This window comes from Arvicanthis niloticus, chromosome 7 (assembly GCF_011762505.2).
Source record: "Arvicanthis niloticus isolate mArvNil1 chromosome 7, mArvNil1.pat.X, whole genome shotgun sequence".
Classification (NCBI taxonomy): Eukaryota; Metazoa; Chordata; class Mammalia; order Rodentia; family Muridae; genus Arvicanthis; species Arvicanthis niloticus.
In genome coordinates, this window is record NC_047664.1 from 51490390 (window position 1) to 51516266 (window position 25877).

Consider the following 25877-nt stretch of genomic DNA (forward strand, 5'->3'; position numbering starts at 1 on the left):
GCAGGAACTGACTGTACAGTGCAAGTGAGGTAGCTTCTGGGACTATTCCCTAAAACAGAGGACAAATATACTCTGGCTTTTCATCTGAATGCTTGAATCTTTCACCAGCAACTCTCAGTGTCTAAACTCTAACCCAGTGGTAACTGGAGTCAGTTCTCAATAATCCAGAACATAACTACAAAGAAAGGCTCTTAGGTTCTAATATGGAAAGAACAAAGATGAGAGACAGAATAATTTTGTTGAACAAAAGCATTTACTAAGTGACTTGGTGAAACCTCCTCTTTTGTACATTTAGTGGCTGGGTGTATATTTCTCATATTTCTCAAATAGCAGAAGCTTAGAGCAGATGGTGCCCAAGAGGTAAATTTACTTTGATTTTTATCATATTGTAAAAACAATCCACCTGTGTTTGGTTGCATTTTCTGGCAAGATTTTTCTTGTAGTCACATAGCACATTAGCAGATATGCATTGTTTACTGAAGAGATCTCTATCATGTATCAATTTAGAATTTAGGATTTTTTAAATCATAAGTAGCTCCAAAGTTAATTTTGTGAGCATTCCAGTTTTTTTTCAACTGATGCTTTCTTTAGAGGGTAAAGTGTTATAAATTCAATATAGGGCATTAACTTCATTTTGAACTGATAGTTATTGTTAAAGTATATTTTACATCTAAACCTATTGCCTTTGTATAATTTCTATACTGATTGCTTATTAAAATACACATCACTTTTTCTACAAATGCTTCCTACTCTATGTAATATTCTGATGAACCCAGGACTGGTTAGTGAATGGATAATACTTTTATTTTATAGTTACTACCCCTATTTTGTTCTAATCTTACTTCGCATTTAATTTTAGCACTGATTTTTAGAGGAAAAGAAGATCTTTCACGAAAAACACTAACTTCCCTTCCTGACATGAATCATATGTTTGAATTTAATGTGTCTAGAATTTTACTTTTCCTTCTAAACAATGTTTTGTTTTGTTTTTCATCACAGACGTTTGGAACAGAACTCCATCAGGGTCATCCCTCCAGGAGCCTTCTCACCATACAAAAAGCTTAGACGCCTGTGAGTTAACAGGGCCATGCAAAGATATGTCATTTTTTAAATTATGTAGGTCAAGACTACGCAGGAATAATTAAGCATAGCCGTTGAAGAGACTGACAGCTTAATTTCAGGCTGATTGCCAGTTGTAAAACAGCACTTTTATCTTACTAGTGAAACCTTGTAATTTTTAATCTTCACTGTGATTTAGTTTATTGATTCCCACAAAACCTTGTCTTGACATCGTTGGTATGCTGTTGTCTAAAGATGCCGTCCTGACTAATAACTTAAGCAAATGGACACTAGTTGCTTTACAGAACGGGATCCAACCTTAAATTTTCCGATTCTCTGATGCTTCATTTTGAAAGTTGTACATGTGTCTTTGTGTCTTCATAGACAACATGTACAAGTAAATCCTCTTCTCTAGCCAATTTCCATGGCATCCTCTTTCACTTAACCCAACTTTATTTCTGATTGTAGAGACCTGAGCAATAACCAGATCTCTGAACTTGCTCCAGATGCCTTCCAAGGACTGCGTTCTCTAAATTCCCTGTAAGTAGACACAGTTTTCCAGAGGAAGTACAATATTTTCTAAATAATCAGTGGTGGATTTCATCATCTCACAGAGGTCTGCTGTCTATCATTAACACTAGCCAATTTTTAGGGTAAAACAGTGTGTGTGTGTGTGTGTGTGTGTGTGTGTGTGTGTGTGTGTGTGTGTGTGTGTTAACATTGTTATTAAAGGAAGGAGAGCAGTTCCTTTGGGAGATAATTTTTAATCCAGCTGTAATGTCAGGACAGGTTATTTTGAAGTCCTCCAGACAACTCTAGGTTTATGATTCGGTCTATAGCTTCATGTATCTCAGCACAATGTTGGTCCGTTTATAATGATAAAGTCCAAGAGTTGCTGAGAATAAGTGAGTCCTGGGAGCCAGCCTTTCATCCTCTTTCATTACAGGAGGATTTTCCCTCTGATGTAGCCCCATAATAACCATTAGTTATGAAGGTCAAGAAGACTTTCAGAAAGCTAGCTATGCAAATTGGAGACAGGCTAAAATAAGTTATTAAAGGTTACCATTATTTCTACTTTGGAAAAGTTTTCAAAGTGTGTGAAGTAAAATAACCTTTTGTCTTTAAAAAAATGAGTGTAGAGTCTATCTTACTTACTTACTTACTTACTTACTTACTTACTTATGTGTTCCACTGATAATACATTGTTTCCAGCCTCTCAGGTTTCAGAAGGCAGCCCCTCCCTCCTTCTCTCCTATAGTATCTTTTAATAAGTAAAGAAAAATCTCTTCATACAAGTTTCTTTTATATCTTATCTTTTAAGATTTTTCTGCAAATATACTTGAGTATATATTTAAGTTAATTTGATGAGTACATCTACTGAAGATGTGACAATAGTTTAAACAATATGTTGTCAGTGCCTCTACAGAACTTTCATTAAAACAAAACAACTTGAAATTGATATTTAATTAGCAAAATATTGTCATGTCTTGGAGACAACGAGGCTTGATTTGTACAAAGATTTTTTAGGGCCATTCTTAATATGTACAATATCATTTACTATTATTAACATTAATGCTTATTATACATTATACTCCTATATATTAATATAATATACAATGTAGCATTGGCACAGTATCTTTTAAAAATCACAAAATAATTGAATGAGTTCTCCTTGGGAACAACAGACTATTACATTTTATATTTATTTATTTATTTATTTATTTATTTATTTATTTATTGATGTATGTGTGTGTGTGCTTTTGTGCATGAGTAGAGAGGAGAGAACTTGTAGACTTGCATTCTTTCCTTTCACGTGGGGGCCCCAGGGATTAAGCTTACATCCACACTTTGGGCAGGCACTCCCTGAGTAATCTCACTGCCTATCATGTAGAATTTTGTTGTTCTTACTGTGACAGCACTAAAATTTCTGTAATGCTTAAAAGTTACGTTAAGGGCAAATGTACTATATGTTATACTACTGCTCACTATAGTTTAATTATTTCTTTCTTTAATCTTGTGGGAGAAAATACATACACTTTCATGATTTGTGTGTGTGTGTGTGTGTGTGTGTGTGTGTGTGTGTGTGTGTCTTTTCTCTGTCTCTGTCTCTCTTCTGTCTCTCTCTCTCTCTCTCTCTCTCGCTCGCTCGCTCGCTGTGTGTGGGGTGGGCGTGTATGTGTGTGGGTGGGCGTGTGTAAGGAACAGAAAATAACTTTGGGTATAAGTTTGCATTTCATTTTGTTTTTTACCAAATCTCCTTTTCTTTGCCACTGGATACGTGGCTAGCTGGCCTGTGTGGTTCTGCAGATCCCAGTCTCCTAGCTCTGGTGTCCTTGAGGGACTGAGTTATATATAAGTAGCATAGTGAGTGCTTTTACCCATGGGGCCTATTCTCCACTTATCTGCAGTTACTTTATTTTTCTCACTTCATTGTTCTATCTTGACACAGAAACACCCTTCCATAGTTAGAAAATAACTGCAAAGCAGTGTAACAGGGGACCAAGTTTCTACTTTCAATCTTATGATGCTTTGTGTTCAAGTCTTATTCCCACCTCTTCTGAGTTCATGACTGAGCAAGTTACTAATTTACATGTGCCTCAGTTATCCTGTCTGTAAAATAGGGGAGCACAGTCTTCCTTTGTTGGATTTACAGAAGCAGGGTGCAAAGCGCTAGAGGTAGTATGTACTGCCATGGCAGATTCTTGGCCTTCTGCGCGTCAACCCTTAGCATCATTATAAATTAATACACTGAGCATGATCCAAAGGCACTGACCAGGACAGGGGATGGCTAGCTGCTTAACAGCTTGTAGGACTCTTATAGAAGAGTCTAGTTCATCTTCCAGCACCCATGTTAAGTGTGGATACCATCACTCACATGCGTATCCTCTCCCCATACACTCATATCAGAATCAAATAAACTATAGTTTTCAATGTCACTCACTGTTGTATGCCATCTTTGTCACCTAGTCCTCAGGTCTGCAGAGGCTGCTCCATAGCATTCAACTGCTAATTTTGAGTTTTCTGAAGTCTGTTCTGGGACTGCAATAGACTCTACTGCCTGGCATTACATATTTCACCCCTGGGCTTTTCATGACAGTGAGAGCCTATTCTTCCCATTCATCCCTTGTTTTCTCTTTGCTGCGATTTCTTAAAAATCTTTCATCATTAAAATTCTCCAAGTGCGCATCATTGTTTTGAATCTATGGATGTAGTTCTTTGGATGTGTCCTTTAATGATGAAGTCAGTCCACAGCAAATCTTTTTCAGTAGCCATTGTCCGTAGTAAATCTTCTGCCATTGTGCATTTTCCTATGTTGCGTGATTTTTTTCCCCCTGGGTGCAGGAACATTCTCTTTTGCGAGCTTTCAGCAAGGCAGAATTCAACCTGACCAGCAGCAGCTGCCACTGTCCCTAAGTCTAAACCCATACCTTTAAAATAGATTTCCATATTGTTTTGGTGCTCGTAGCACAAACCAGGACCTCCTTAATGTGCCCATAAAGGACCCCCATTCAGTTAACTGATGATTAATGGTGCTTCTGTGAAGAATGTCATGAAGAAGAAAACTGGAGACTATTGGTGTTTACTCCAACTTCCTCTTCAGAGGAGTTCATGTCTTCAGTTTCTCTTTTTTTCATTCTTTTCCTCTTAAAAAGCCTTTCTGTCACTCCATTCTTTAAGTATGTGGTCCCTGGTGGTTTTCCCCAGGCTCCATGGAGGTCACACGTCCAAAAGTATACTTGAGGGATTTAAAGTTAAGAGAACAAAACAGAAAGAAAGAAAAGGAGACGAACCAATGGTTAGGAGAGACTTGTGGGTTTCTTGGAGTTGTGGAAGGGAACAAATGTGATCAAAATACATTGTGCAAACTTCTCAAAGAAATGAAAAACATTGCAAAAAATCATAGCACAAATTCTAACTGGCCTTCTTGCACTTTATGTTTGTTAGTCTTGTCTTTCCCTCATTTTTATCTATTTTGTCTTATTTTCTTGACAGTCATTTGGCTTTTGATAATTTTGACTGATGTCTCTGCTAGGACTATCTTCACACTGTTGCTATGTGAGAAAAGTGACTTTATCTTTAACTCAGCTTTCTGTAGGTAGAGATAGGAAATCCCTGGTGTGGTAGAACAGCCACAGCCACACTCCTCTATGGGCAACATCCTGGTAGTGTGACTCACCCTGTCTCTAACATCTCAGGGGTAGGAGTGATTGACGACACTTGATGTTAGGGTCTGTGCTGGACACACGTGTACACACACATACACACACACACACACATGCACGCAAGCATGCACACCCCAAAGACCCCACTGGACCCTGCTTTGGAATGGTTATGCATTTTGGTAGAGAAATCTAGAAATCTCGTTCATAGAGTACTTAGTATTTGTTACCTGGTAGTGTTTCCAGTTGATAAACGATATCAAGAACACTCTCTGGTACGTTTCCTGTGTCGCTGCATGAGTTCCTCCTGTCATTGCTGTTTTTCTCTTCTGTCTGATGCTAAAAATATTAATTTAGTAATTTTGTAAACATGATTCTTTAAAAACCCAAATTTTTTTTGGGGGGGGGAGAAAATGGGTCGACAATAGAAACATGACATTACTCCTAACCAAAGCACCTTAGATACATCTCTGCCATCTTAAAGCAAAAGCCCAAAGTGAACAGATTGTTAAATGACTCACCTTTTGATTTCTTCTTAAAAGGAGACTCTCACAATTTGAGTATCTTTGTTGATTTTCGATATCAGTCGATTTGAAATATAAAAATGTTGTTTTCCAAATTACACTTTGGATTGTTCTTTGGATATAAAACCCATTAATCCAGGCCATATCAGCTGTATGTTGGCAGACGATGAACATTTATAACATACTGCTTGAATTTAATTAAAGTGGGTGCATGCTTACAGTCTGGTAGAGTTTCTGGCATATGCAGTGGCACAATGGCTATTGTTAGGGGTTTAATTTAATTTAATATCACAAGCCGATGTCGTATTAATCTGTCCACTTGTGTCCCCTACCTTGAAGCATACATTTGTCCCTTATCCATTCTTAATCTCTGCTTCACGATCTCTCTAACAATATAGCATTTTCTCTTTTGTTCTTTGATCTTTAAAAATCCTTTCTTTTCTAATTGATTTGCTTCTCTGAAGGAACCTCTGTATCTATAGTCTATATAAGCGACCTTTCATGTGTGCTTCAAAGATGCAGCACTGGACTCTGAAGAAACAGGCTGTGTCCCTACACTGTGTCGCTCCCTGCTTTATTTATTCCTTTAAGTGTTTTCTTCCTGCTTTGTAATACATCCCAACTCCCTGTGACATCTTAAAAGAGGAATAGTGTTTCCTTCACTCTAGTCATTGCTCTTCCATTGTTTGCTTGTCCTTTGTACACTAGAGCCATATACTGTTGTCAAGCAAATTTCTTATTTAAACTCAAATTTTAAGTTTTTTATTTACGTACCATGACTCTCATCTATATTTTTCCAAGGAATGTGAATGTGTTTCTGCTAGTAAAATTATGTTTATTGTAGGAAATATACATACATATATAAATATATATTCATTTGAATAATCTCTAAGAGGCAAAACAGTTTCTAATTCAGTTGTAAATTTATGTGCACATATTTCCAAAGAAATTTTATATAATATTGTTAATAAAATGTCTTACATTTCAAATACCTAACCTTATAAGTGCTTCAATGTTATGAAATATCTTTCAGTCTTTAATTTTTGACCATATAAATGTATGTTTCACAAATTATTATTCTGGTATTTGGGACAGTTGTTTAATTTTCTTGTCTTTCAAATGCGGCATGGTTAAAATTTTATACATAAATATGTTATCAGGAGTTATTTTCTTAGCCAGACATCCAACAATTGTCTTGAGCCACATGCTTAAAACTTAAATAAATATACCTATAATTTTGATATATGTAGTCAAATGCCCCCTGAGAATATCTTTTAATTTCTACACACTTATCTTATACTCTAATATTAAATGTTATAATAGACATTGTTGGGAACCCATCATTCGAACTTAAACGTTATTTCCATTATTTTCATTAAACTCTTTACACCACTGTTTAGCCCTGCTCTGAAATATATTCCTTCATTATTCTCAGCTAATTTATCATCATTTCATGTGTCAACCCAGTACCAGAACACCTAACACTTGTGCTAGGCAGCAGATGTGCTGATTTGATTAAGTCAAGGTCCTTTCCCTTAATATTGTCACTTGATGTGCAATCAGAAGTCAGTATCCTGATGGTGCATTCTACTTAACATTGATGGAGAAGAAATACGCACTTGAAAAGTTTTCAAGTCATATTTATAATTTTTTATATTATTTTCCCAGATCTTATATTTCTCATACATACAGATTAGTGCTATTTCCTTTTTAAGTCTTTGGCCTTATTTGGTTTCCTTATCTATCAGTGTTATGAACCTGAAATCACTCATTTTATGAGAAATTGATAATATACTGACTGATCTTTGCTACATATACTGTGCTTTGATGTCCTGCATGTGTTGGGGTGTTGTATGCAGAAAATATTTCAAATTGACAAATACTATTTTCACAAAAGGGTGAATAAATTGTAAATTATATAGTTTTGTTAATCTATGTTTTCTATGTTTCAAAAATTATGTAAGTAAACCTATATATTATCTATAGTCAGACAATTTTTTTATTTTATTCAATTTTCACTTGGATGATACATTAAACACCTACAAAGGTCCCTAAGCATATGTATGTGTGCTGTGTATATACTTATATATGTATTTATGTGTGTGTTTATATAGTATATGAATTAATATATATGTATATTACATAAAATAATTAGACTTGTTTAATTCTCATTTTTATATAATTTTTTAGTGTCCTGTATGGAAACAAAATCACAGAACTCCCAAAAAGTTTATTCGAAGGACTATTTTCCTTACAGCTACTGTAAGTATTTGATTACTCTGAATCTGTGAAACCTAATATTAATGTCTTTTTTAATCTCTTAATTATCTTGAGTCTTCAATCCAAAATGAAACAGTTTAATGACATAAAAATGACAAATGTGGCACTGGAGAAGGCACAACTATGTAGAGCTGTCCAAGAACATTTCTCTCCACAATAAAGTGATTGTGTTTTGGCTGCCCCATTGGAGAGGTTCTGTAGTTATATGCATACCATGAAGACTCTAGTTCTGATGTTAGCAGTAGCTGGTACAGAGCTACAGAGATGGGATACATTCACCAGCCTCTTATCACAGAAGATCTAAGAGCAAACATTCCAGAAACACGGGCAGGAGGTACAGTGAAGCATGCTGTCGGGGCAGTCTCCTGATTCCTTTTTATTGACTTGTCTGTGACTCTCTTTATTTTATAAATACCATTCCAGTTAGACTATAGCTGTCCTTCATTTGTTTTGAAAGAAAATTTTATTCTATTTATAGGTATCAGATTTGATGGCATGTATCTTAATCTCTGACAATTTTCAAAGTAAGTTTGTCAAACAGAGAGAACTGGAGGACACTATGGGAGTTGGATTTAGTGTGTAGCATCTATTACGTAGAAAGCTCGTTTGTGGCAGACCTTCATCTGGAAGCACTGCGTAGGGAGATAAGAATGATATGCTGCCTTCCCTTGCCTTTCACCAATCTCTCTTACAATTCTTCAATTTAGAATGCTGTTTTCTCTTTCAATGATACTCATTCATTGGCATTTATGTGGTTACAAACTTATATTACTAACAAGTTATACTTTTATAACTTATATAAAGTAATAAAAGTATAATTTATTAGTAAATAATAAGTTTTACCTTATACTTTATACTTATACTTTAAGTTATACCTTATACTTTTCCTTAGTTTAGCTAGTATTCCTTACTTGAAAAAAACCATATTGTCACTATCACATTTAATTATCTTTGTGCTAAACCCTTTTCACCATTCTGCACAACTGCAGTTTGTATCACATCCAGGTACAAATACAGAAACAGACTGATGTTAAAACAAACAGATAAGAACCTCACTGTGTGTATCATTCCCCACTTCTTGGCACTCTGTAATCTACTTGAATCTACTTAAGTTATGATATATTTTGTGACATATATATTATTATGATTATTTAAAGGTTCTAACACTTTGAAGTTAATTTGTCAACATTGCTTTTATCTGACCTAAAGATTTTATATGCCCCATAGATGTCGTTGCACATTGTAGATACAGCATGATGCTATCTTCAAATATCGCCAAGTAGTTAGCCCATTGCTGAAATCTTGTTTCCCAAGAATATGTTCGATGTCCAGGATCCTCAGCTATTCTCACCATCATTGCTCTTTCCCATCAACACTCAAAATGCAGTCATTCATGGTGAGGGACACACCTGTGTGAGGGAGGCATAGAGATCTGAGAGAACCTTATTTATAAAGCCACTGTTTTTAATAGCCCATCTCCCAACTCTCAAGGACTACCCATTCTTCAGCCTTCCAGAAGTTAAAGAAAGAAAGAAAGAAAGAAAGAAAGAAAGAAAGAAAGAAAGAAAGAAAGAAAGAAAGAAAGAGTGGAAAAGGAGTATGCTTAAGAAAGGAAGAAAGAAAGTTGTCCTAATCCTTTTACTGATAGCCAGTAACATAATGAAGTGACAAGTTTTAGCTTTTTTAAAACAGATGGAAGTAGGAAGAATTAAGTTAATGAAAGCTAAACCCTAAGGAAATGGCGGCTGGTGTGTCTTTATTCTTCATATCCTAAGTACCAACTTCTCACAGAAACAACAGTCTTCAGCATCTTCGGGCCTCCCTCCATTTCCTCATCTTTAGTTTTTTATTTCCCAGCTCCTTTATTCCATTAACATACGAATGAAAGAACATTATCAGCATCGTTTATATTGTTGCAAAGGCGGGGACGTATGTATTTCTTGAACCCTCCCACCCCAGATTCAAAACATTGCTCCAGGGCTTTTAGTCAATTTTTTGATGCAAACTTCAGCTTCTCATGGGAGAGCACAGAGCACAGAAAACAGGATCATCATAACATGGCCTTACATATTCAGAAAGAATCTAAGTATTAAGCAATTGGAATTCAAAACTGTTAGCTGTAAGCATGTTTGTTCTCATTGTCAAATGCGAACACATATTCATTACATTACGTGAGAATTACCCAAACCACATGGCAGGTAATTTTGAGCTATTAGATGTTTTAATGCCCCAAATAAAATAACAATGTAGAGACAAAGAACATTAAACAAGTACTGCAAAAATGGCTAAGCTGGTTTTAGAGGTATGTGCTGCTCAGTTTAGAACAGGTAATAGACTCATGTGGCATCACATACTGTGCTTAGAAAGAGCCACAGAGAGGGTGGAGTCTGCTTAGGTAGAAATTGTATTCTGGAAAAGATGTATTGCACCAATAGTAAGACATAGTCATCTGTAACTATCATATTTAACCTACATAAATGATACCTACCAGTGTATGATCTCTAAAGCACACTTTCACAATGCAATGATGTAATCTAGACAAACAGTGAGATCGTGAGATAGTGTCTTAGTTAAGTATTTGTACTGTAACTAGAGCCTTGTATGTAGTACTGTAGCTTTCCTGTCCAGGAAAGAGGTGAGGTAGTCATGTGCCAGCAGATACCTTTGAGCATGTAGTATGTACTAGGGGAAAAATAGGAGGGAACAAAGTACACAAAAACCCATGACATCCTGGGCACAAATGGCAGTCTTTGGAAACATCAATAACAAAAATTTAAACATATATATGCATATATGTATATATGCTACATGTATAAATGTTACATATATGATCCAGATAAATGTCAGCATTGCTTGATAGAATATATGTTAGAAAATAGACTTTATATAGTTACTTGAAAGAACTGGGGATTAGAAAATGGAAGAGCAACCCTGAAAATATATGAAGCCGTGCAGGGTGGAAAAGGAGTATGCTTATGTTTAGTAGAATCCCAAAAGGCAATGTGACTAGCAAGCCACACATCTGGGATTCAAATTCTAAGTTCTAAAGAGATTCCAAATTCTAAAGACAGGATAAGAGAATCTTAGTCTTGATAGAAAATAGCAAGTTGTGATCTGGAACAGCCACAGGGTGAGGCTGTAGAGTTCCAAGATTAAGCTACTGACCCTTTTGGACATTCTGAAGGATGTTGGCTGTCTAGTCTTTTACTCTGCCCAGAGCTCCTACATGGTCTTGGGAGGTAGGCCATGATCCCCTGTGTATTATAATGACTACTCTGGCTATTGTTTTAGAAGGAGGCTCAGATGCTCCAAAGTAGCTGGAGATACTAATAATGTTGATAATTGTTATTAGTTTGATTTGGACAACAGAATCTGATCCTCATCTACCTTTGTCTATGGTTTTACTCGGCTATGTCATCCTTTATACTCTTGTGATCTGTTTTATTGAATTCATTTACAGAGTATAACCAAATTTCAGTTCATTTGACCATATGCCTTTTGGTTTTTCATGAAAACCCTCAATCTCCCACCCATAGTGCCTATACCATAATTAAATTTATGAAGTTAGTATTGGGATGAAATACATTTCTCTTGGGTTTACTACATAAGGGCTATATTACAGGTGACTTAATGAGATACCACACTTTAATTTTATGACTGTTTAATCAAACAGATTATTGAATGCCAACAAGATAAACTGCCTTCGGGTAGATGCTTTCCAGGACCTGCACAACTTGAATCTTCTTTCCTTATACGACAATAAGCTTCAGACTGTTGCCAAGGGCACCTTCTCAGCTCTCAGAGCCATCCAAACTATGTATGTATGCAAAATTTGGACAGGGTATAATGGCGATTACTTTCACTGTGAATGTGCAAGCCAAGTCTCATGCAAGTAGTGTATAAAACTCTTCTGCTGTGTTTCTGAAAGGCATTTGGCCCAGAATCCTTTCATTTGTGACTGCCATCTCAAGTGGCTAGCGGATTATCTCCACACCAACCCAATTGAGACCAGCGGTGCCCGTTGCACCAGCCCCCGCCGCCTGGCGAACAAAAGAATTGGACAGATCAAAAGCAAGAAATTCCGTTGTTCAGGTAATTTCTCCTTCACGAGACATTTCCCTTAGGATTGAAAGCTACGGTTATATGAAAATTAGCAACAGCAGCTGCCTTCAGCTGATTACCAAACATTGTACAGTTTCAGGTTTTTTCTTCTGTCTGGGAAGGGGAAAAGCAGAAGAAGTAGAGACACAACACAAATTGTGTATCTACTAAAATGAGTATCAGTCAAATGAAAGGGACCCCTGGATCCTTCATGCTATGTTTATAGGGTTCAGATGTAACCAGGGTCTTTTAGATAACATCAAACACTGCTCAAGTGATGTTACCCTTTCTGTTTGTTCTACTGTTCTCTATTGGCCAGTGCCAAATAGTTAAACTTGCCTTTATTTATTTATTCACAAACTGAAATAAGATTGAATACATGTATTTTTTTCAACCTGAAAAGTACAGAGTAGGAGGCCCAAGATGCCTCATCTCTTTCTGAAATATTTCATGAAGACACATTTTTAAGACTATCTGTTCTCAGCCGGGGAATAGTATATTTGTCCAACAAAAGCATCAGATGACTGTTAACTGGGAAGCTTACTCTGCCTTTCTTATTGGTCCAATGTTCTATGTGTTCTGATGGGAGGAAACATTAACTATTATTTGGGAAGTGTGCTACCTAACTCTTCTGGGCACATTTCTCACTGTGCAGTTAATACATGTTAAACGTCTAGTATAAAACTGTATTTGTTATTGTCCATGTTTATAATGAGTTTATCTCTCACTGTATGTTGTTTATTTCTATGAATATACATTGTCACTTAGTTACCTGTAGAAACTTTAGTCCATTCTTAATCTAAGATAACTCATATCTCTGCTTGTTGACATTCAGGTACATCTTCTATTTTTCTCTCTCTTTTTTTTATTTAGCTAAAGAACAGTATTTCATTCCAGGTAGGTTTTGCTCGGTGGTAGGACTAACTGCAGACACCTTTTCCTCGACTTGTATAGCTTCTAAACATTGATGTGCATGCTTTTGGAAGTACAGTGAACACTTCATAGATAGTGACTCACGCATAGATCACTTATAGCTGTATCCTGAACGCCCCACCTCTGCATGCAGCTTTTGATGCTGAACCTCTCTATTTTAAAAACAAAAATCAAAAAACACCTTCTTTCCTCTCCCTTTCTCCTTTGCACAATATCTGCAGTTTCTCATGGTAGCAAAAATGTTTGAACCTATGGCTTTCTACTTAAATCCTATTTTTGTCTGTATATTGAATATCTAATCCTTGAGGCTGTTTTTAAAATATAGCTTACTAGGCTAATTTTAAAGACAGCAGCCCCTCTATTGTCAAAGAGCTAGTTCTATATAAAATCAGGTGTAAACATGCAAAACCACATTTTTAACAACAAAAATATATATTTTTTTAAAGCATCTTGCTTTAAAAAGAATACTTTTTGCTTACTTTTGGTTTTGTTTTCTTTTAACAAAAGACAGCTGCTTCATACTGATTTAACTGCACTTGTGGAGTTTTTTTATTAATTTATTCCCAATTGTACATTTTTGCCTGTCTGGAGTCAGATTACACTACAAACAGGATATTCACATGTATCTTGAAGTCATTAGCAGTCAATGGGCACCAATACCTTGAGTAATCTAAGCAGAAGGATTCCATGTTTCTAAAGATGCAATTGTAATGTGTCTTCCGTTTGCTTCCATCCAACACCTTCAAACTGATGAGTCTAGAGCTAGCTCTTTAAAATATGTCCCTTACTTACTTTGTTCTTGTGTAAATGCCTCTTAACTTGTTTGCTTTAATTCACTATATAAATCAGGACCAATGAATACCATATATTTACATGTATATATATATGGTATTGATTGGTCCTGATTTATATGATTTATACATATATACATATGATATTGATTGGTCTCGATTTTAAGGGTGTATTTATTACTTATTCTTATCATTTAATTAATTATATATAATAGATTTAAGTATATTGCTTATTTTGAATTTTAATGCTCAACTAATATTCAACATATTATGTCTGTACTGTATAAGCAGTAATGTGTTGAAAAGAGCAATTGATTGATCTTAATGATCATTTATAGCTTTTATTATTTTTAGCCAATTATGTGCAAAGTTACCTACTAATTAATTATGGCTTAGCTTTAAAAAAAACCCTCTAAAAACCAGACTATGACTAGAGCAGCATACAAATTTGATTTAAATTCCTAAATTGTGGCAATCCATCTAATCACTGCCAAATTATTCAATTTGGTTTATTAATAATTTAAATACAACAATCCCATTAAAACTCCTTGCAATACAAATATCATGCTAATTGTTAAGTTTTATGCTCTTGCAGGAAGATAGAAGCCCAGATAGGCTTTACAAAACAACTTGGACATCAAAGCTAATGTCTTAAATTTCAATTGTTGATAATTAAATCACATTTTAGATTTACTTGTAGACTCTATGGCACATTGATTGCTTATTGCTCACTTTGCTCTTTTTTCCACGTCAGATACTAATTACGGTTTGTGTCTACCTAACACATGGTGTTAAACTAAGCGTCACTGATTGCTGTGATAGTAATTATACATTTTTAAATGCATTCAATGAACCTGTTATCGATATGTTATCAGAATAATGTTAGCTTTCTTGTGGCTAAATCTCTGAAGACTGAAAAGAAACACATTCTTCAATTCGTAGGGTGACTCTCATTGATGTATTGGAATGCAACCTTTTATAGTTGTTATATTTGGCATTTCAATTTTTGTTAAAATTATGATTATGTTCCCACCAAGTGATATGCTTTAAAACTTGGGGGTCATTTGGAAGCATATGACCTACGCCCTAACTTTTATCTATGTACTATCCGTGTAACTTTCCGTTATTGGCTTTTCATTCATTTTATATGTGTACTCATCTATTGCTATTCTGTATGGCACAATAGAAAACCTGTCTCACCGGGAGTTCATCCATTAAAGGAAGCCATAAGCATTTTATTTGTATTGCACATCTTTTAGGTCATTGCATTGCCTGTAAGCTATTATACTTCAAAAGTGCAATAATATTGCAAAGCATGACAAACACATTACACAATGCTTTCTTGTGTCTGTTATGGTAAAGAAATAAGAAGGAGAATATAGTTTGTTGGTTGCATGTGTGTGTGTGTGTATGTGTGTGTATGTGTGTATATTGTTTGTTTGTATATGTCTATAAACCTTAACTAGGATGATTCTGTCTTTCTTTCCTCCTTGGTGATCTTTTCTTTTGCAGGAATTCACCATTTGGCCTGTAAGTAAAAGTGTCTCATCTGAATTGTAACCTACCCTCTTTTCAATCCCCGATGTACCTTCTTCTAGTCTTGATGTTTTGCACCTCTTTTTCGTGAAGAAACCACAGATCTCTTGAGCTTCTCTGTTGTCCTTGTAGCTTACCTTCAACTTCTTCCTGGATGTTCTTCCCGAAAGCTGTGGTCCCCACGCTGCAGTTCTGAGGAACGTGGGAGGCGCCTTTCCATATAGCCCCTTCTTTGTGTTTCCAGGCACCTCCGGTAGTTATGCTCTCGCTATGATCATACACAATCTGCGGGAAGAATGCATGTCGTGTAACAGTACGATGCTTCCAGAGCGTCCGTAGCTTTTCTCCTCCCTTCGTCTTTCCTCTCGGTCTTCCCTCTGGCCTAGTGGTTGGTGTAGTGATAATGGAGCGAGATTTTCTGTTGTGCTTGATCTAACCATGTGCTTGCGAGGTATGAGTAAAACATGGTTCCGTCAAGCACCATGGAACGTCACGCAGCTTTCTACAGCATGGCAAGCTGCTGAGGCTCAGGCAGGACTTACTTGTCTTTTTTATAGACTCAAAATGAAACAAAAAAGAGGGCTTTGGGGGCGTTTCTGAAGATTATGTGAGAGGGGGAGAATAACAAACGTCCGTATGAAAAAAAATTAAAACCTAAGTATATCGATTATCCTTGAAAGCCCTATTTTACAGTAATATACAGGAGTATGTTTATTATGAGATATGTTTACAATTTTTTTACTCAGAAAAAAATAAACTTTTTTTTTAACAATTCATACCCATTGTGTGATTCTCTGTGAAATAGACTACGAGCATGGCTCAGAATCGGATCAGCAGAAAGTACAGCTGTGAAAAGCTCACCTTTATGAATGTTTTCCTGTCATGTGCATCTGGTCACTTTTTTTTTTCCAGAAAATTCCAAGCCTTTCTTTTAACCCTCACCTGATATCCATTGACCAAAACTCCCTAAGTTGTCACCCTGCTGCATAATCTATAGCTATCCTACTATTTTTCTTTCCATTAAATTAATAACATTTCCAACATTCAGACTGAGAATCTTATGTTTGGCTTGAATCCTCAATAGGTACAGAAGATTATCGATCAAAATTAAGTGGAGACTGCTTTGCAGACTTGGCTTGTCCTGAAAAGTGTCGCTGTGAAGGGACCACAGTAGACTGCTCCAATCAAAAACTCAACAAAATCCCAGACCATATTCCCCAGTATACAGCAGAGCTGTAAGTTAATCTGACCACAAAATCCTGGCTGGGAGGGAGCAAGGGACAGAGAGGCACTGCATAGAAGCATTGAAATTTTTTCCATGACATTTTAATTCTTAATAATTGAATTAACTAATGTATATACATTGAATTGTGAGCACCTCTTCTTTGTTAAAGAATATGTTCAATGCTACCTTAGTTCACTCTTTTATGTGAACAAAATATTTAAGGTGGATCCTGCTTTTTAAGCATCAAGTAAACAATCAAATTATCTTTAAAAATGCAGTCGTCACTTAGTAATGTTAATAACAATAGACATCTCTGATTATTATTGAATATCCATTATGGGAAAATGATTTATAAGCATTTCATAAACTTTGCAAGACATATAATCCTTAAAATAGCCAAACAAAATAATTTAAGAGTCACCAGATCTATCAGGGATTGACTTGGTGGTTATTTGACTACTTCTGTGGTTCAAGTGCAAAGACTATGATTGGCAGTTGTTGAAGGGCAAACAATAGTTGTTTGCCTGGTTATTTGTTTATAAACAGAGAATAGGAGATTAGAGAAAGCTGAAAATTCAGATCTGATCAAATTATATTTATAGATTTAGCATAGGATCCACAGTATGAAAGTAATGTGCCTTTAGAATTATTTGTAGATTCTCTGCTCATGTGCAGTTCACCTTTCCTGGCTATAAAAGGAAGATGTATGTTAGTTTTTTAAGATCCATGAAAACAGGAGTGAAATCTAATCATTTCATGAATATCTTAGTGATGTTTATTTATGGTACCATCTGGTATTTGTCATTTATTGCTTTGCAAAGTCGCTTGTCTCTTTGTGTATGCATAATCCTTCTGTCTTCAACGAGATTACAGCCTCTCTATGGCAGGTACTGGGTATTATCATTTCTGTCCCACTGTGTCTATACACATGCCTTATACTTAATGAATTTAAAGCAATTTGAATAATTAGAAATAATGCCTTTCACAGGGTTGACAGAAAGTAATTTCTTTGCAGTTCTGGTGATTTTTTTTTTTAACACCCACTAAATCATGGGATATTTACTAGATCAAAAATTTTAGAAATTCAAAGAACATATAGCAAGATCCCTTAACTACACTCTATGTTGCTTTGTGAGTACTTGTATTTATTTCTGATAATGCTACATATAAGTGATTTTCTATTGAGCATGAAAATCTGTTAAATAAGTTTAAAGTTTAAGTGACTTAAGTAAGTTTCAAGTATTCTATTAGAACCTAGTTTCTAATGTAAGATTCAGCAAAAATTCTGTTTTAAATTTTTAATATTTTTCAAATTATGCACATGAAATAAGCATAAAAATACTTAGTAGAAAAATGTTTGCAAACCCTGCCCTCAGTAAGGAATTTGGATTCAGAATTTTTACTAGACATATACTAACAGTGGATTTATAGCTAGAATATATGAAACTCTCATAACATTCAACAATATAAAGATTATATTGCCTAACAAAATTGTCAAAATATCCACATGAACATTTTTTCAATGACAGTATATTATTGACCATTAAGCATATATAAATATTATCTGTTTAAGTAGTCATTGGAAAATGCTAAATTATTATTTTTCTGCTGCTGTGATTGAAATACCAGAATAAAGGGTATGTTTTAGTGTATGCTTACAGAAGGGGAGTCCACAAGAGTGGGGAAAGAATATAACTGTCTGATCACATTTCATAAGCAAATAGGAAGCAGAAATACAAGCAAAGTGAAAGTCTTTAAACTCTCAAAGCTCATGACATGCCTCCTCTAGCAAGGCCATGACACCTAAAAATTCCAGAACTTTCCCAAATAGTGCCAACCACTGGGATTCAAGTGTTCTAATACATGAATGAAGGTATAAAGAATCTTTCTCATTTAAACCACCACATTACTCTTACTGGTCCCATAGGCTCATTGCCATCTCATGATTCAAAATTCGTTTAAGCCAATTTCAAAAATGCCCATGGTCTTTAACAGTCTCAACAGTGTTGAAAAGTCTTAAGTCTCTTCTGAGATACAAGTAATACTAGTCCAGTAAATTAAAAAAGAAGGTAGGAAAGAAGAGAGGAAGGAAGGAAGGAAGGAAGGAAGGAAGGAAGGAAGGAAGGAAGGAAGGAAGGAAGGAAAGAAATTATATCTAACATACAATGGCACATGTTATACATTACCATTCAAAAAGGAAGAATGGGGAAATACTAAGGAAAGAATGTACCAACACAAGACTAAAACCCAACAGGACAGACACCAATGGCTGTACGTCCTTGTATTGCATGCATCTAGGGCTTCAGATTCAAAGAACTGAAATGATGACCCTCCTTTACATGGCACCCATCCTTGCAGATTTGCTGCTTGTTTTGTACTTTTCTCTCTTGGAACTGGTTCTTCTTCCTGCTTGTAGCTCTTCTTGGCAGAAGTACCATGGTTCTGGCGTCTGCAACATTGGGAGTCTCAAGTAAACCATCAGCTTTATTCAGTAACTGCACAGGGCTCCTTACTAGGATGCCAACTCTGTTACACATTGCCAGACCTCACCACCTGTTTGATACCACAGGCCTAATCTCTTCCTCGATTCCACAGGAAGAACTCAAAATTCCCTCATCTTACATCTCTCATGTCTCCAAAATCACTACCACGTTGATAACAATGTCAAACTTAGCTGACAGCTTAGTATGGATTTGCATTCCCTTGGGATCAGCAGGTTTTGTATGTTGTTTTTTCTAGGAGCATTCCTAAGGATTCCTTAAGTTCTTTCACTTCACATGTTAAAGATTTAGCTGGATGGGGTCTTGCCCCCAGAACAACTCACCTCCTCCAGTGGAGAATAAGAAGCTTTTCATTAATGACATTAAGCTCCTTAACAACTACATCTTATTTTGCAGTCTATGCTTTAGGAAAACTCTTAAGACATCTAGTGTTGTGTTCTTCTCCAGGCTGCATATTTTATATTAATTTGTGCATCACATGCTCTGTATGATGGTAGATCTGCATAACAGTAATCAGTGATAACAACTCCAGGGACTCATGTCACGTGGCCTTGAAATCATTCTATCAAATTAATTTTAAAAAAAAAAAAAATGCTTTTTAATTTAGCCTTGGGCAAGTTCTAAGGACATGTAGAAAATAAAGCCAGATCCTTTGCCAAAATACCTTACGATTGAACGTTCTCTAGCTCAGTTACTGACAGAGTTTTGTTACTCTCTAAAATGTAATGATCTGGACCTACTCTATAGGCATCATACATCAGGATTACACTCTTCCAGATTCTTCCTAGAATGCTTAATTAAGTTCTGCTTATAGCAGTCAACGACTTTTCTACTTCAGAGTTCCAAATTCTTTCAAAATATCTCTCTCTCTCTCTCTCTTTCTCTCTCTCTCTCTCTCTCTCTCTCTCAAACAAACAACAAACAAAAACAAAAAACACCAAAAAACAAACGAACAAAAAACACTGCCAAGTTCTTCATAGCACAAATGTTGATATCAGTTACGTTTCTGCTACTGTGTTGTTTTCTTTCTGTGCTTCCCAGTTTATAACCCCTTGTGTACCACTTGCTCAGAGTGTGAACACCACGACCAAATGCCACTTACAATAGAAAGAGTTCATTTTGACTTTGGGTACCTGAACCCAAGTCTTCCATGAAACAGTAACCATGGCAGCAGCTGACAGGGCAAAGCCATGGTTGATGAATTACATTGCATAGGCACTTGGAAACTGAGGTGACACAATAAACATTCAAAATCCTGGCCTCAGTCATATCCTTCCCCTTCATGACTGTACCTCCTCAAACAATACCATCACCTGGAGAGCAAACATTAAAATACATGAGCCTATGGTAGAATTTTCTCATTACCATCACTTTGAAAATCTGGGCAGAAATGACAATAATATGTGGGGAAAATTATACATTGATATTTATGTGGAAAATAGTATAGCCTCAGGAAAACAGTATTTTTTTTAAAGTAGTGTGCATAGGTCTATCATGTGAGCCAAAAAATCTACTTCTATGTATATAGAAAGTATATTCGCCGGGCAGTGCTGGCGCACACCTTTAATCCCAGCACTTGGGAGGCAGAGACAGGCGGATTTCTGAGTTCGAGGCCAGCCAGGTCTATAGAGTGAGTTCCAGGACAGCCAGGACTACACAGAGAAACCCTGTCTCAAAAAAAAAAAAAAAAAAGGAAGTATGTTCACACAAAAACATGCATACCACATTCACCATAGCATTTTCATAGTAGACAAAATGTAAAGTAGCAAGAGTGCTCACCAAGTGATAAATGGCTAAATGAATGTGGGCTGCCCATTCTGTTCCTCAGCAATCAAAAGCAACAGAGTACAAAAAGCACCATTACCTACATGAAAATCCAAATCATCTTAGAGGTTGGAGAAGTGGCACAGCATTTGAGAACAGACAAATACCGTACAGCTCCTAGAAAGGACCAAGTTCAATTTTCAGCACCCAGGTCAGCTGGCTCACAACCATCTGTAACTCAGCCTCAGGGGATCCAATATACTCTTCTGGCCTTTGGGCAACTACACTTATATGTATATACCCATAAGTAGATGCACATGCCTATACATAATTGAAAATAAAATAAAGCCTTCAGAACATCATACAACATGAAGCAAAAGACATATTGTGTACAATTCTATTTAAGAGAAATGTCCAAATTAAGAACACCAAGATAGTGTGTTCTGAATGAGGGATGGTGATGGGAGTTGGCTGTGACCATAATAGGCTATTGCCAATGGTTGGTATTGGTTTTGGAGTGCTTTGGGGGTGTTGAAAATGTATTAAATTAGTAAAAATGGATTTTCTGGATTTTGTTTGTTTTTGTTCGAGATGGAGTTTTTTTGGATTTCCTTCAAAACTTAGAGTTCACCAGGTCGACCCCACTGGTCTGGTCTCAGACTTGCTGTGGTCCTCCACCTTTGCCTCCTGAGTACTGAGATAGCATTTATGAATCATTTCACCTGCCTTTCAAGTTTGCAAATATACTGAAATTCTATACTTTAGGTACTTTATAGTATTTGAATTATGTATAAATTGATCTGTGAATAGTGAAGTTATAAATCAGGAACTTATGTCATGAATACATACTAGGTTGACAATAGTGAAAAAAGGCTTAGTGAGTTTGTCCTAGAGATTCCTGTATATAAGCTGGCTTTGCAAAATCTTTGATTTTCTTAATATTTAAATATATTTATGAATTTCTGATTTTTAAAACTTCATGAAATGATAAAACATAAGCATGTTAGTGAATTCTCTTATATTTGTGCTATATTTTAAAAGTTATCATTAAATAATATATTAAGTCAGGGTAATGAATACAAGCTAACTCCTTTTTACCTATAAGGAAACTTGCTTTTTTCTTTTTCTTGTTTTTCCTCAGACGTCTCAATAATAATGAATTTACAGTGTTAGAAGCCACAGGAATATTCAAGAAACTTCCTCAGTTACGTAAAATGTAAGTCATTTGTTAGCTGTATGCTAGTTTTCTGCAGTGTCTTTCTTGTGAATTTTATAATTCTTTCCATTTCATCCAAGTTTCTTTTGAAACAGTAATATATATATATATATATATATATATATATATATATATATATATATTATCAATCTAGGGAAATTTCCATGTGAAGACTACATGGGGCCTAAATCCAGGGTACTGTTTAAGAGGTACTTTTCCATGTGTTTACACAATGCCACGTTAGCCGTTAGCATCTTTTTCTAAAGTAGACAGCTGGTCTCTAATGCGTCCACAGTGGGAATCCAGCAATCTAAGCACATTACAATGTGTTCACTGATGTTTTGTAACTTCCTTTACTATTCCCCAAACCATGGTGCTATTTCTCTTTCAACACATTCATGTCATCTGTTTGACTTTTGCTTCATTAAGCTTTCATTATGAGATAGTCAAAATTAATGATTAGTAAACTGGCTGGTCTACTCATCTGTGTTGCTTCATGTCCACAGCTCATATTTCAGAGTAAGTTCATAAGCTCAGCAATTTCAACAGCATTCCATCAGTAGTCCATGTCCTTGAGAAGAGTAAAGGGAGCGGCAGGACAAAAGTCAACTGTGCAAGGAACCATAACCCCCTGCTCACATGAGGAGGAAGCAGGAACATTTTCTCGGGGCACTTGTTGCCTTCTCTGTCACATGTATAGCTGTCACAGCCACTGCCACTGCTTTCTTTTTAAATAGAAATTTATTTATTAAATTTTAATTTTTTATATCCCAAATGCTAGCACAATTTCAGTTCCCCATCTCAGAGTTGGTCACCCCATCACCACTCCCCTTCACCTCTGAGAGGGTGATCCCTCTTCCTTCCCCCTAGTATCCCCCTTCCCTGGGGTATCAAGTCTCTACAGAGGACTGACAGTGTCTTAGCGAAGATCTAACCTATGCCTGCATCCTTCACCTCTTCATTGGGCTACCTTGAAAACAACTTCTAATTTCTTGTCACCCTTTATACTAGTAACTACACGGCCTCTTTACAGATAAAGTATTCAAAGTAATGGATGTTTACTGAGCATTTACTATGAGCAGTGCTTTATAAACATAAAAAAATAAACCACAAAACAGAATAATGAAATGGCTCCATTGATAAAGTATCTCATAAGCACAAAGACATAGGTTTGATCCTCACAGAAGAAAATTCAAATATGGTGGCCAGATATCCAAGAGCTGGGGAGATACTGAAAAGTTCACTAGTGGGGCCTGTTGCTAAGCCAGAACAGCCTACAGAGCCACAGAAAAGTGTTATGTAACCAAATAACCAGCCTCAACAATCACAGCAGTTCATTTTGACCAGAATGTGGCTAGTATTTCTCTTCCGTGGTTCTTCTCTCTTGGTGTCACTGTCCCTCTAACTTGATGGTTTAGAAATATGTCTTGTCCAAGCTTAGCAATACTGGCAGCAAAAATCCGGAGTTGTGGAAGACTTGTCTATTGTTTTCATTAGATTTAAAATGACCAGATACATTTGTGGAGTGCCGAATATGGGTGGGCATCCGTGTATGATCTGTGCTTCTTTACCTAGCAACTTCAGCAACAATAAGATCACTGATATCGAGGAGGGAGCATTCGAGGGCGCATCTGGTGTGAACGAAATTCTTTTCACCAGTAACCGTTTGGAAAATGTTCAGCATAAGATGTTCAAAGGATTGGAGAGCCTCAAAACATTGTAAGTATTTCTGATGCACATTAAAGTGGGTTAGCTTCACTGTACTTTATCATCTGGGGTGACAGGAGATTTTGACATCCCTCCTAGCACAGTGGCTCAATATTTCAGACATAACCATTTGTACAGAGTGACTATCTTCATCCAGATGCTACACTTAACTGTCCCTGTGATGTTTCAGTAGAAAAGAATCCATGATGATGATCAACCCGTTAGTATCTACAACTAAGGAAACATGCTGAGGGCTTTGTTTGGTTGGTTAGTGACAGGGAGTTTGGAAGGAATAAATCCTCGTGTCTCTCAAATGTTGTTTATGTAGAGAAGACAAGACTTGGATCAAATAACAAATGCAGCACTTTGTATTATTTAAATTTTCTCAGTGAATCTTTATAATAATGTTTGCCAAATGTAGTGACTCATAAAGCAGATGAGAGAAAAACCAAATTCTAAAGCAGTTGTATTAGCATATAAAAGAATCTATTAGCAGTCAAGAAGCAGCCCTTGATGTGGCAGTAAACAGGCTCAGGCAATGGCACCTCACCTAACCCTGAGAACTGTGTGTAATGGAGATGTGGGAAGTCCCTGATCTTTATGAGAGGAAGAGAGGGAAAGGTATTTCCCTAGCTAGATGGTTTTGTTAATAGCGTCCCTAATTTAGGTCTGACAAAAAAAAAAAATCCTCTCTACATTAGAATAGATGTTCTAATATTGCCCAGCCAGCCTGGAACCTAACAATCCAGCAAGGCCACGCATGTCAATCGCAGACTTCTCTCAGGGACTAGTTTTGAATCACTCTAAAATGTTATACAAACAGTTGCTGAGCATGTCTTTAGGAGATACACTGAACGTGTATTGAAGGATAACTAAGAAAATACGCCATAGGGCCTGCATCTTCACTTCCTTTGGCTGTCTCAGATTACTCAACAAAGGACAGTAGTTCCCTTCTTCCACAGATGTTGAAGGTCTATTCATGGGTAATAGAAGTGCTATGGAGAAGGTAAGAACTTTATCCATAGCAGACCATCTGTGCAGCCACAGCGCAATACCACAGGCTAAATACTGCACACACCTCTCATGCTTCCGGGTGTAGATATTCATGAAATTCAATTTGTTTTTCAGCCCACCTTCTAGGCTACAAGCTTCTTTCTTGGCTAGTTTACTGCTGAAAATGCACATGACCTTCAGTCTGAATTCTTATGTGGAGAAAAGCAGAGAAAGTAAGATGTATGAGAGCCCCAGGGTGTCTTTCTCTTTTTATAAACATATAAAGACTCACTCCAAAGACAGTCAAATTAGGTGGTAACAGTTTCAAGGTGTGAATTAAGGGAGTCACAATTCAGTCTATAGTACCACCCAGGACAGCATATCAAAGTATTTATTTTGAGTAGATAAAAAGGATACTGCCCAAAAGTTCTCTGAAATCAGCTTTCTCCATTTTCTCTCTACTGATACATTTCTCCTGTTTATGCTGTAATGCCTGAGAAACAAGAACACCTACACACTATCTCCTCAGTGCAGTTGTTTCAAAAAGAATGGAGGAGTTGTGGTGTCCAGCTATTAGGGTAAATGTTTCTGGATCTATCCTTCTACACGATCTCTGGAGTTTGGTATTCTGAACATTTGAATTCCTCAGCATTAGTAGGACAGTTAGTAATACATTTGCATATTTCAGGAAGTTTTAAAATGTCCTGAGACATAAGACATCAGACAAAGCTTACTCTATACATATGCTGGTGAATTTTTTTTTCATGAGAGGAGTTCCCTTCAATTCCCTCCAGGGTCCCATAACTCCAATAAGATAAAGCCCACTTATCTCTGTTATTTGTGACAAAGGAAATTGCTGATAAGGATATGTGCATTTGTTTCTGACTATCAAGAGATCTCTGGATAGGAGTGCATCATCTTTCTTTTTATCTATGGCTTAGCAGAAATGGAATAATTTTAGTTTTTGTTTATTACTGAACATTAGTTTTGAAGCAACAACGTTTTCATCATCTGTCTTAGAGTTAGTTTGTCGTGATAAAATTCCATGACCAAAAGAAACTTGGGAAGGAAAAGATTTACTTCATCA

The 25877-nt window shown here is 36.3% G+C and overlaps 1 protein-coding gene across 10 annotated transcripts in view; it reads left to right on the forward strand.

Annotated features, from left to right (window-relative positions):
• Positions 1–25877, forward strand: part of Slit2 (slit guidance ligand 2) — a 311165-nt gene that overhangs the window by 216122 nt on the left and 69166 nt on the right. For 5 of the 10 annotated variants that reach the window (XM_076938473.1, XM_076938477.1, XM_076938481.1 and 2 more), the window contains 10 exons: positions 1000–1071; positions 1528–1599; positions 7934–8005; positions 11697–11840; positions 11952–12115; positions 12998–13021; positions 15361–15378; positions 16469–16619; positions 22016–22090; positions 23666–23809. In XM_076938473.1, the coding sequence (XP_076794588.1) occupies positions 1000–1071; positions 1528–1599; positions 7934–8005; positions 11697–11840; positions 11952–12115; positions 12998–13021; positions 15361–15378; positions 16469–16619; positions 22016–22090; positions 23666–23809 (936 nt within the window). The remainder of the gene's footprint in view (positions 1–999; positions 1072–1527; positions 1600–7933; positions 8006–11696; positions 11841–11951; positions 12116–12997; positions 13022–15360; positions 15379–16468; positions 16620–22015; positions 22091–23665; positions 23810–25877) is intronic. The other 5 variants (XM_076938475.1, XM_076938480.1, XM_034508141.2 and 2 more) reach the window with 2 other exon arrangements.